This window comes from Lissotriton helveticus, chromosome 7 (genome assembly GCF_964261635.1).
Source record: "Lissotriton helveticus chromosome 7, aLisHel1.1, whole genome shotgun sequence".
NCBI lineage: Eukaryota > Metazoa > Chordata > Amphibia > Caudata > Salamandridae > Lissotriton > Lissotriton helveticus.
The window spans coordinates 99,539,146-99,551,577 of record NC_136068.1 but is presented as its reverse complement, the minus strand read 5'-3'; the positions used below and the strand labels follow the sequence as shown (position 1 = coordinate 99,551,577).

Genomic DNA, 12,432 nt, shown 5'->3' with positions numbered 1-12,432 from the left:
TGTACAGACATATACCTGCATTTTTTTATCCAAAATTCACAATCTATTCCCCTATGGAAAGTGTTCGAATGAAACACCCAGTTCCAAAAATGATAAACACGGGCTTTGAAAATTTGGAGATGCTTTTAAAATAAAGGTCAACAAAAATGCCCAAAACAAATCAAATGCATCAGTTGAAGCAGATAATGTCAAATGTAATGCATAAGATATCAAATATAAATTTCTATAAATAAGATACTAACTTTCACCCCATCAGCTCCAACAGATAGACCTTCTCTCTTTTTAGGCGTGTCCCAGCTGAGTACCTTCTTGGTCTCTGACAGAAACTGACCATGCTTCAGGTGTGTAACCTTTTCCTCAACCTCTAGGGCAGGGAGTGAAGATGCCTATGGTATTGCCGCTAGTGCATCTCTTCACCCCCTGTCCATCACACGAAAGGTATGGAGATCCCATAGCTCAGAGAGGGATGCTTCCTCTTCTGCAGATCCTTGCCTCTAACCACCGGTTTTTGTCCCCTGCAGAGTACCTGGAGGAGTTTCCCGGGGAAGGCCGGGAGTGCGTGAACTGCGGGGCGATGTCAACTCCACTGTGGCGGCGAGATGGCACCGGACACTACCTGTGCAACGCCTGCGGTCTCTACCACAAGATGAATGGTATCAACCGGCCCCTCATCAAACCTCAGAAGAGACTGGTAAGACCACCCCACTTTCTACTTGAATTTGTCAATTTACACCTAGACCCCACCACCTCCACCGTCCCTCCATGGCTGCAGATTTTACTCCACATCTTGTGCCCTTCACTTAAAAGCCAGCAGTATTTTCAGAATTTCCTTTAGGTTTGTTACATCAGACACGTTTTAAGGCATGGGCAATGTGGGGTCAGGGCCAAGGACCCAGCCTTTCAGGGGGGCCCCCTGATAGAGTCAGCTCTGTTCTACAGAATCTTGCCCTGATGACCTTGAATAATTCTTCAACAGATTGTTTCAAATAATGTTTCTCTTTAATTTATTTTTGATGTGAGTAATGTGTGAAAGTCTATTACAGACCTTTTGCAGAGAAATATTGTGTTTATGTTTCATGCAACATCCATACATAAAGTTTCCTTTAACTAAAAACATCTCATATATGAGGAATAAGAGGGTGTCACTGAGAATATTTGCAGTAATATTAGTGAGCTGCTGCTGAGTTACTATATTGAAAACACACATCACTATCCATGAATATTTGATGTAACAACTTTAGAATTTGGACGAGTGTGCTTGTGCACTGTCAGTGACCAGGCCAACGAAGGCATGTAAGAGGTGAACCTGGATCATAAATTCAAAACTGTTCGGAACAGGGGCCCCCAAAATGCAACTGGCCTAGGCCCCCAAAATCCTTAAGATGTCCCTGTGTTTCATGCCAACAGAATGGCCAAAGAATCATAAATATAAACCACAACACCTAAAAACATTATGCATTTTATAGAATAATACAGCGATTTTCCTTACACATCATAATATATACCGTCCCAAATGCTATTTGAACAACATTTTATCCAAACAAACAGAACCTGCACCTTTTCTACATTCTCTGACATAAAATGAACTCTCCATATTTAATTATATACATCAACATATTATTAAATGTTGGAGTTTGGGTTTTCCTTAACTTTGGGGGCAGTCACTATGCATGCTCCTGAATTAAGGAGCTACACAAATTAATCTAAATAAGATTTTGTACAGCTGGTAAACAGAGAGCATTTGGCCCTTTATGTTCATAAATGTTTAATCAGACCCCTGTAACTTCTGCTAGATGAGCTGCCCCATCCTCATTAGCATCTATCGCCTAACCTCCAGCCATTAAAGAGATAATAGATATTTCAGTGACATGTAGTTCCCTATACATGATCTATCACACAAGCCCAAATCTGCTTTAAAATTTGTATTTCGTGTTAGCAATTTAATATGGGGCTTCCAGCCTCACAATCCTCAAACAATTCACCAACAATTGATCACTGTTATCCCCCAACAGAAAATTAATCCAGAATTCAGACCCCTGTTAACACCAATAAAAATAGTACTTATTCAAGCAACTTTTTTGTATAGAATATCCTAATGTCTTCATTGTCCAAGTCAACTTGATGCAAGTATGTTAGACACCTGTGAAAGAAGTTATAGGTAATATTTGTTATTTCTAACATTAACCTTAACTTAAGGGTTTAAATTCTAGTACAGTGAGAGAGCCAGTTTTCCCAAATTGTTGTTTCTGTATTACAGTAGTATTCAGGTATCTCTCAGGGTCACAAAGAAATTGGCTTACAAGCTTTGCTTCATATGTATATTTCTAAGGTTTCTGCAAATGTTCTCCTAATTGGAATATCCCCTCTTTGGAGAGCTCCAGCTACCATATTCGCATGCGCAACCACCTCTTTACATTTGTCCATCAAAGACAGATTACTTGCAAATGTAACCAATAAATAAGTATACATATGAATTGAAATTCCAAATCCCTCCCAGCTAGCCTCCATGAATTTTTTTCTACAGCTTACGGTCTACACTTTACAGCTTCTGCCTCTATCTTCACCATCGACTGACAGTCTGTTTGCTTAAAGTTCAGTCTGTATAACAAATGTCGCCTACTTATTTCCAGCAGTACCCACCGAATGCCTGGAGACCCCCTTTCAAGACTCCATTGTACAATATGAGCTCATCCTACCACATGTGGACCCAATTTATACAAGGAGACCCTTCAGGTGTAGCACAACTGTTCACCAGTAATTCCACACCTCTTCAAAACAATGTAGACAACTTCCCTCCCTGATCCTACATTATTGCAACTGTCCCTCTGAGAACCGTCCGAACGCTGACTGCCCCCGTCTCTAGATATTACTGTGCTCCAATGTCCACTTCATAACCCACCAGACACCAACTTAAATCTCTAATTCTCAATTGACCATTAAACTCTAGTTTACACCTAACCACGACTTGATTAGGCACCTTCCGACGCCACTGTACATTAGCTCCCACAACAACTTCCATTATAAAATACCCCCGCCATGGGTTGCCTTTCTTCCGACATCACTATACAAGGTTCACCTCCATCCAAACTCCACAGTGCACCAGCTGCAGTCTCACCACCCAAGTCCTCAATGTACATCAGCTGCACAATTCCGGACCGCACTCTTCGCCAGTATGTTTTTTACCTAACCTTTGGTACCCCTGTCACCTTATTCACTGTATATTTCACTCTGGCTGACCCCCTTTCTACTTGATAGCACATGGGCCACCACCCTCTACACCCCCTAGTATGCTAGCCATACAAGCTCCTCCCTTCCGGGTACATTCTCCGCCCTTCTTTGTGATGATCTCTTCAACAGCCATCTTGTTGCGTATACCTCATCTACCATTACCTTGTTAGTCTATAAATAACAATGAAAATTACATTACCTCATTACAATCTTGATCTCAATCTTAGTATGTTAACATAACTTTGCCCTCAAAATACCAAAGGTAACTGTAAATATTTCAATATTAAGTACATTAAATTCAATGGAAAAAATTAGGAACAGTTACTCTAACCCTAACATAGCCAATATTAAATATAAATTGCTATTACATACATTAAACTAGTTTGAATAAAACGCTTACCTCAACCAAACACTAACCATAGCTTTAACCAATATTATATATTTAATTGTATGAATTACATCAAATTCAATTAAAAATAATTATATTGAAAGATAAGGATCAGGCATGCTACCTCAAATGCAGACACTAGCCAGTGTTAGATATTTAAATATATTATTGAAATTAAGTTTAAGAAATATAGAACATTTAGGTCTTGGAGGAGGCAAGATGGCTGCCGTGCGGAAGGCTGTGTGAGCAGCTCGTTCCCTGGCTCCAGGCGTCCAGCGTTTGGGAGGAAGGAGAAAATCTGTGAGGAAAATCTCCGCTTCGCATGTCCTGAGTTTTATGATCTGAGTGGTGCTCCGCGGTATTCGAGTAGTCACTCCGCTAGTTGCACCGGCTGGGTTCGTTTTCCTTTCTGCTGGACATCTTCGACGGACAGAGGCCGTTTGAGGTGTTGCCCGTTTCCGGTTGCTACTCTGAGGCAGAGTGTCCCAGCTAGGCGGCTGCAACGGTCTGGAGAACGGCAGGAGGAAGCATTGCTGGTTAGTTGTTTGGAAGCCGTCGGCGTATATTGAAACGCGACCCGTGATACAAAGTATCTCGTGAAAAAGAAACACGAATGTTGCTGAATTTCGGCGAGTTCAAACGGCGGTCCCCGCTGTGGCGTGCAACAGTCTGTTTATTTTGGGCACGGAGCACTGTCTTTCCTGGTAAAAGCGGAGGAGGAGGTGGTGGTACACGGAAGGGGAAGAAAAAGACACCGCTCCCCTCATCAGTTAGCACTCGTAGTAACAAGAAAACTGACGCGGGTCAAGCAAAGAGAAACACGGATATGAGTCTGGGACCTGCTATGGACGTGGCTTTGGAGTCCTCGAGCTTAACCCCTGCCAACAACGCTAACAACGCTAACAGCGCAAGCAAACAGGGTAAGAATACTGGCAAATTATTGACTAAATCTAATGAAATTGCAAGTGCTAAGGGCGCTATGGTACAGACTCTGCCAGCTCTGTTCGAGAAGCAAGCGGCTAGAAAAAAAACGATAATTAATAATAATGCGCAAGGCAGTGATATGATGGTTACCCAGCATGAGGAACCCACTACCCTAGCAGCAATTGATAATGGGTCCGAAAATAATTCTCCAAATATTCTGCTGGCTAACCTCAAAACGAAGGGTATCATGGGAGAGGTAGTCCATGGCGCTGCTGCTGGCATTACTCGCTCTTGCTCGTTGCCCATGCTATTTGTGTCAATGCCTACAGAAAGTGAAAGTGAACAGTCTAAGTTACTTGTAGACCCGGTAGACTCGGCAGTGCATACTAATTTAGAGACCTCGGAGAAGTTTTTCTCTCTATCTGAACTTTCTTCGGATGAGGCGACTGGACTCCACAAAGATTGGGCTGAGATTAGCTGTGAGAGCCTATCCTCGGACGGTGAATATAGTATGAGTCCTGATGTTAATACAACCACTATCATTAAGAAAAAACTTTGGAAAAAACGGTCATTACGTGTGAGTGGTAAGGAAGTCACTGCTAATCCGCATAAAGAAGGGTCTATTCTATCTGTAAGCCTGTCTCCTGGACTGGAATCTGTTTCTGCTACCGAAGTCGCGGATTCTGTGGGAGTCACACCAGATCTCGTTCAGGTCTCCGCCTCTGACTCGATTACTGCACAAGGTAATAGTGAGGAATCTGAAGATATAACCTTGAAGATGATCTATGACACTATGATGGAACACAGGGCTGAAAGTAAGGCAGAAAATATGCGTACACAGGTTGCCTGTGCCAAGGTGAAAAACTCAGTTCGCCGGGCTATCAAGATGTGCTCTGAGACCACCGATAGAGTTACAGAAACTGAGAATAGAATAGCAGTTCTGGAAGAAGAAACCATGGCACAGAGACAAGAAGTTGGTGATTTTCTGGCTCTAAAAGAGGACTTGTCTGACAAAATCGCTAATCTAGAGAATCAGGCCAGAAGAAGTAACTTACGCTTTCTGGGAATTCCGGAAAATAAAGAGGGATCTGATCCACGGCGGTTCATTGTTAGCTTATTGAAGGATGCGTTTCCTGAAATAGTAGAGTGGGACTGGGCTCGAGAAGTACAACGAGCGCATAGGTTCCCTTTTAATCTGCGGAGTCCTCGTCAAGGCCAAACAAACTATCCTAGGGCTATTCTGGTCTCATTTAATAACTTCCTTGCTCGTGAAGCTATTTTTGTATCAGCGAGACCAGATAAGAAAGCGGATGGACTTGGCTGCCAGTTCTTTGTTCGACCGGATTATTGCCAGGCTACAGTGGCTCAACGGTGGAGGCTGAGACAATTGATTCCCGATTTCCAAAAGAAGGAAGTTGGGGTATTTCTTCAAGGCCCTGCAAAGCTAAAAACCGTGTTTAAAGGCACAATCAAATATTTCATTTCAGAGATTAAAGCCAAAGAATATTTGGACTCTATTTGACGTATAACCTGACATGGTCTATATGGTCTATATGGTTTAAAAGGATAAAAGGGATGTCTGTTTAAGTAAACCTCGCTGAAACTGTGTCTTGTCCCTGTTTCTTCTCTTTCTCTTTTACCTCCTTGTGGTTTCAATTTCTTCACTTCTTTCTTCTTGTCTTTCTTTTAAATCTCTCAAAAATTTTCTTTCTTCAACTTCAACTTTTCTTATTTTTTGTCTAAATGGTTTCTCTTTTTCCTCTCTCTGTCTGGACGTTATGGCCCAGGGACACGGCAACCAGTCGCTTTAGGAACTGATAGTTCCTATGCCTCCTATAATGGGGAGGGTGGGGGGAGGGGTTCCGGGGAAATGGGTGGGGGTGGGAATGGGTAAGGGTTGGTGGTGGGGGTGTAAAGCAGAGGTATTCATTGCAAGGATGTTAATTTTGTATTCAAGTTTGTACCTAAGTTGTTGTATCGAGGACTATTTAGTGTGGAGATGTTCTAATTTTTTTCTTTTTACTTTAAAATGGCAGGAAAGATGATTACTGTGAAAATATGTACAATCAATATAAATGGGCTCAATGACTTTAAAAAGATTGCAGCGTTTCGCTCTTTGATACAAGCATTGTCTATCGACTTATTATGTATACAAGAAACTCATGTTGCTTGGGATAAACGTTCATTGTTGGATAGATTGGGTCTGGAGGTACTGCTTGTTTCCAAGCAGATGGGTATAAAAAGAGGTATAGCTATCTGTATGCGAAAGGGAGCGGCGAAGTGCCTGAAAATTTTAGCCGATAAATGGGGCAGATGGGGACTTGTTGAATTAGTTATTGGTGGGTTTAAATTTACTTTATGTTGTTTATACGGGCCGAATTTAGATGATGCGGAAGTTTTTAACACCATTAATGCAGAATTAGCTACTTGGGCACAACCTATGATAATATGCGGGGATCTAAACATTCATCTGCCTGCCGATTGGGATATCAATTCAGGAAGGAGGTATATCGGTCATAAATCTAACACCTATTTTGCCCTTCGCGAGTTGGTTTTGAATAACGGATTAATGGATGTGTGGCATAAAAAGTATTCTAATGATCCGGGCTATACCTTTTATTCCTATCCACATCGCAAGTTTGCCCGATTAGATTATTTTTTTACGTCCCTGCAGTTTCTGGAGACAATTAGTCTTGAAATTCTTCCCCAAGTAATGTCAGACCATAATCCTATAATTGCCAAGATTGAGTTCTCTATAGAATTTTCGAATTCAAGTAGTCCTTGGTCATTTCAGAGAAATCTGTTATTAGATGATGATTATTTACATTTTATGGCGACTGTGATTAACGACTATTTCTCTACAAATAACGATTCAGCCTCCCCACCGGTGGTGTGGGACGCTTTTAAATCAATAGTACGTGGAGAGACAATTAGCTTTGCCAATTTCAAGAGAAAAAAAGTACAAACAGAATTCAAGGAGAGACTGAATAAGATTAGGTCAGCCGAGATGAACTTGATGACGGCATGTAAAGATAATGTTGGCATAGAAGATGCACAATTACGTCTTGTAATCGAACGCTCTGGGTTACGGACTCATATTGCGGATAAAGTAGCATCAGATTTCATGCTGTTTAAAACTGAACGCTATGAATATAGCGAGCGTACAGGTAAAATCTTAGCACAACGTTTACGACAGAAATCCTCTTTTAATGAAATCAAGGGTATTAACGACATTGATGGCAATTACCATGAATGTAGGGAAGGAATTCTAGAGTCATTTTTGGGATTTTATAAAACACTGTATAATGATCTAAACAATGAAGTGGATAAGACCCTGAATCCTGTAGATTATCTTACTGGTACTAATCAATTAGCATTGGGAAGTGAAAAGATTGACTCATTTGGATTTTCAATAAGCTGGGATGAGATCGAGCGAGCTATTCTGAGTCTGGCTGCAGGTAAAGCGATGGGATTTGATCAGATACCTCTGGAATTTTATCGCACATTTCGACATATGTTGAAGCCAGAATTGGTAAAGATCTTTAACTGTGCATTTTCAGGGAAACCACCCGATTCTTGGTCTACTGCTATCATAGTGGTGTTCGTGAAGAAGAACAAGGATCCGAAAGAATTAGGCTCATACCGACCTATATCTCTCATTACGGCGGATAGCAAAATCTATTCTAAAATTCTTGCAAATAGGCTTAACCAGGTAATGCCTAGTCTAGTCTCTAATATTCAACATGGTTTCATTAGAGGGAGAGATACTACTGACCATGTGAGTCGTGTTATCACACTTCTGGATTGGGCTCAGGCAAAGGAGTCCCCAGTCGGGGTGGTCTTACTCGATGCTGAAAAAGCATTTGATAGAGTAGACTGGGGATTCCTCTGGGCTGTGCTAGAAGAGAAGGCGTTCCCTCTACAGTTTATTCAGGCGGTTCGGTCAATGTATTCGGGTCCTAAAGGCATTATAAGGCTGGGCACTAATTATTCTAAATCTTTTCCAATAACGAGAGGGACGAGACAGGGATGTCCCTGCTCCCCGCTTTTATTTGCACTATATTTGGAACCTTATTTAAGTAGGCTTATTCTCGAACCGAATATTCCACCAGTTCATCTTTTTGGAGTAGACCATAAAGTTTTAGCATATGCGGATGACGTCGCAATTGTTACGTCTGACGTCTCCTCTGCGCTACCCTCAATAATTAATTTAGCCAATGAATTTGGAAAGGTCTCTGGCTATAAGTTGAATATTACTAAAACCCAGATTATTCATTCAGAGAAGGATAAGCCTATGGATATTTCATTAAATACTACTGGCTCTTATCTTGGTGTCACGCTATCCTCCAAGGTTGAGGATATTGTGGCACTAAATGTAGATCCTTTGCTCATATCCTCTAATAGATTGCTAGAAAGATTTAATAACTTACATTTGTCATTATATGGCCGCACTAATGTTATCAAGATGACGATTTTTCCTAAATTTTTGTATTTCTTTCGAACCATTCCTCTATTTTTTCCAATGTCTCTCTTTAATAGAATAGACAGAATGGTGTCTAGGTTCCTGTGGGGATATCATCGTGCTAGAAGATCGTTAAAATGGTGTACTTTACCATTAGAGTCTGCTGGTCTGGGGCTCCCGAATTTTAGATTATACTATTGGGCTATTGCTTTGAAAACTTTTCGGGTGCTGCTTTTTCATGATTATGCTCTAGATCCAGCGATGAGACCTTCTATTTTCGAAATGCTTCTAGGCGCTGATGCAAGGCAATGTTTGGTGAAAATTATTGAACCTAGCTACTACAAAAAAACCAAATTTAAGATAGTCTTCTCGGCAGGCTTAATATGGAAGCAAATGAATAAAACTCTATGTTTAGTTTCTAAATTGAATTACTATACACCTCTGTCTGACAATAAGTCATTACCTGTTATTTTTCAAGATATGGTGATTCAACGATGGTACTCGAGACAGATCTATTCATTCGGTCAATTGTATCAAAATGGGTGTCTCCTGCCTTTTGATAAATTACAAGAGTCTTTTGATTTATCTAGGAATGATTTTTTTAAATATCTACAGATTCGTAGCTTTTTGGGGGGGAAAAATGTGTTGAGTACGGGTACTATGGAAACTGTTGATATTTTAGAAAGCTCCAGGAAAAACAGTCGCATTGGTATTATCTATCAACTAATGATTGGTAGGATGCAGAACGATCTGGATCATCATATTCAGAAATGGGAGAGGAAGCTTGGTGTCGTAGGGATTGATTTGGTAAAAACATTCGAGTTGAGTAAAAAAACGTTAATTAATAGCTCCCTCAAGAGTCAACATTTTATGTCTACCCTTGATCTTTATTATACACCTGCAAAATTGGCAAAGTGGAATGCGGTAAAGGGTATTAATTGTAGTCGCTGCGGCACTCTAGCAGCCGACTCAATTCACATGTTTTATAGTTGCTCTAAACTTGCTGACTATATTATGAAGATTGAAAAGTTTCTATCCAATCTGTTACAGGTCCGGATTACACTGCACCCTACTGTCATTATTCTCGGTGTATATTTCCCTCCTCAGGATTTCACAATAGATCAAGAATACTTTCTGTTTATTGGAATGTCTATTTTTCGAGCCTGTATTACATCCAGATGGTTGGATGTAGATTCTCCAACGTTTGAGTTATGGTTGGGAAAATTATTAAATGTTTACAGAATGGATAATGCAGTTTATAAATTGAAAGGACTCAGAAAGCAGACTTTTGGCCGGAAGCTATGGTCACCAATTGACAATTGGATTTGAATTGTTTCATTGTCTCTCCATGTAAAGAATTTTGTTTGATTTTGTATTTTCTTCTTTCTATATTTTCTATTTTTGGTTATGTCCTTGTATGTTTTACCTCTGCTAAAAATAAAAATTTAAAAAAAAAAAAAAAAAAAAAAAAAAAAAAAAGAAATATAGAACATTTAAACTAACTCTAATGCTAACCCTAATATTAAATATTTTGTATATATTATAAATGCAAGTAAAATAAATTAATTTAAAAAATAAGGAACTTTTATCCTAACCTTTTTGGTAACCCTAACCAAATATAAATATATAAATATTTAATGATATTAATTGAACAAAATTAAATTAAATGAACCATTAGACGAGGTAGTAGTACCAATAAAGGTGTTGTAATGGGGCAAACAAGATAATTGTAATCATGAGGAAAATATGGCAGGTAAATGTTTGCTAAATGTAATGTGGATGAGGTAATGGTGTGCCCAACCTGCTACTGATTCCATTGTAAGTGAAAGTTTGGAGATCTAATGTGAAAGTTGGTGTAATTAAGCAAACATGTAAGACAGCTTTTGGCACTACTTTTTAGTATGAAATACATCCTCATATCTATTTTTGACAAACAAGGACACATCCTGTCCTTAGAAAACAGCGCGGGAAAACACAAGCACAGTAAACAACGCTAGCATTCTGTCATTGTTTCTGTACAAGTCGTACCAAAAATGAAAGATATGGAAAATTACTAGCTGAATATTTAAATCTACTGCCATTTTCAGTTAAAAAATTGTATACAGATAAAAATTACTTTGATGTAAAAAGTTCAGTTTCTAAAATGAATTCAGACTCTGCAAGTCATTTGTTTTTTTCTGGCTCTGTTTTTTTATTTGAGTTTTTTTTTTAACACCATTGATGTCATACTGCGGATACCTCTGTGGGCTGTATGTACAATAATCAGGAAGAGTGAACACTTGGACCTTTAGGGAAGGTCATGGTAAGCATCTACGGCTTGCCGTAAAGAATATTGGGACCGATTACAACTTTGGCGGTGTGGGAGCGGGGCTTTCATGCTACTGCCCCGCTTCCACACTGCCAAAGCAGTATGAGCACCGCCCGCCAGATTACGAGTTTTCTCATGTCTAGCGGGCGTTTCTTTGGCGGTGCCTCTGAAAAACTCCTACGGAAAGGGAGAGTCTTCACACAGGGGAGCACAACATGTGCCCCCCTGCATGCACACCATGACCCTGAGGCAACAGGGGGGCCTGTAGGGCTCCCTTTGTTTCCTCTCTGCCACAGTTTTCATGGCGGGCTCACCACCATGAAAACTGTGGCTGAGAGGAAACTCGTAATATGCTTGACAGTGCCGCAGCTGCACCGCCAAGCATATTGCAGCCTTAAGACTGCCGCAAAGCCGCCAGGGATCTCTAATCCCTGGGGGTAGCGTAAGTCCCGTGGCGGTCCATCTTCCCAACTTGTAATAGAGCGGTCGGATTGCCGGTGTGGCGATGCTAGCACTGCCACTGTGGCTATGGCGGTCCACCAGACCGCTGTAGTTATAATCAGGCCCATAGTCTATTCAACTATTTAATTAAATGAAGATGAAGCTATAGTTATTTTTTAATGGAGAATTATTATTACACCTCACATTGTTCCTTGGTGCCACTGTGTTGTAGACCATAGGCAGGCGGAGTTCTGCCGTCCAGCATTAGTTGTCCCTATATTTATTCACCAGTTTTCTTGTACAGATAGTTTGACTCTGCTCCAATGACTGGCTGAGCTTCTCTCAGAGCCAGGTTCCTCCTTGAACTTTTCGCTGTTTCTGATAGATGCTCTATTTGTTGGTGAGCGGTGATTCCACATTAGAATATAGAAAGGGCAAGCTTTGTACCTACTCTTGACTCTACTGCGTCAATCCTTTAAACATGATCAAAATACTTTGAAATTAATCCTGGGTTCAACTGCCACAAAGAGAAGTGCGCTGATATGCCCCTTTTGTTCCACCTGAGAGCCAGTAGGGTGGTTTAGTTCTTTAACCCTTTCACTGCGGCAGCTATTCCGCTGCAGTGCTAAAGGGCGGGGGGGGCGCGTGGCGCTCCCGCGCTTGTGACGGAACCGCTCCGTC

At 40.7% G+C, this 12,432-nt stretch overlaps 1 protein-coding gene across 1 annotated transcript in view; it reads left to right on the top strand.

The window, feature by feature from the left end:
* Positions 1-12,432, top strand: part of GATA5 (GATA binding protein 5) — a 104,703-nt gene that overhangs the window by 56,093 nt on the left and 36,178 nt on the right. Inside the window, exon 3 of the mRNA XM_078651607.1 lies at positions 522-691. Within this exon, the coding sequence (XP_078507733.1) occupies positions 522-691 (170 nt within the window). The remainder of the gene's footprint in view (positions 1-521; positions 692-12,432) is intronic.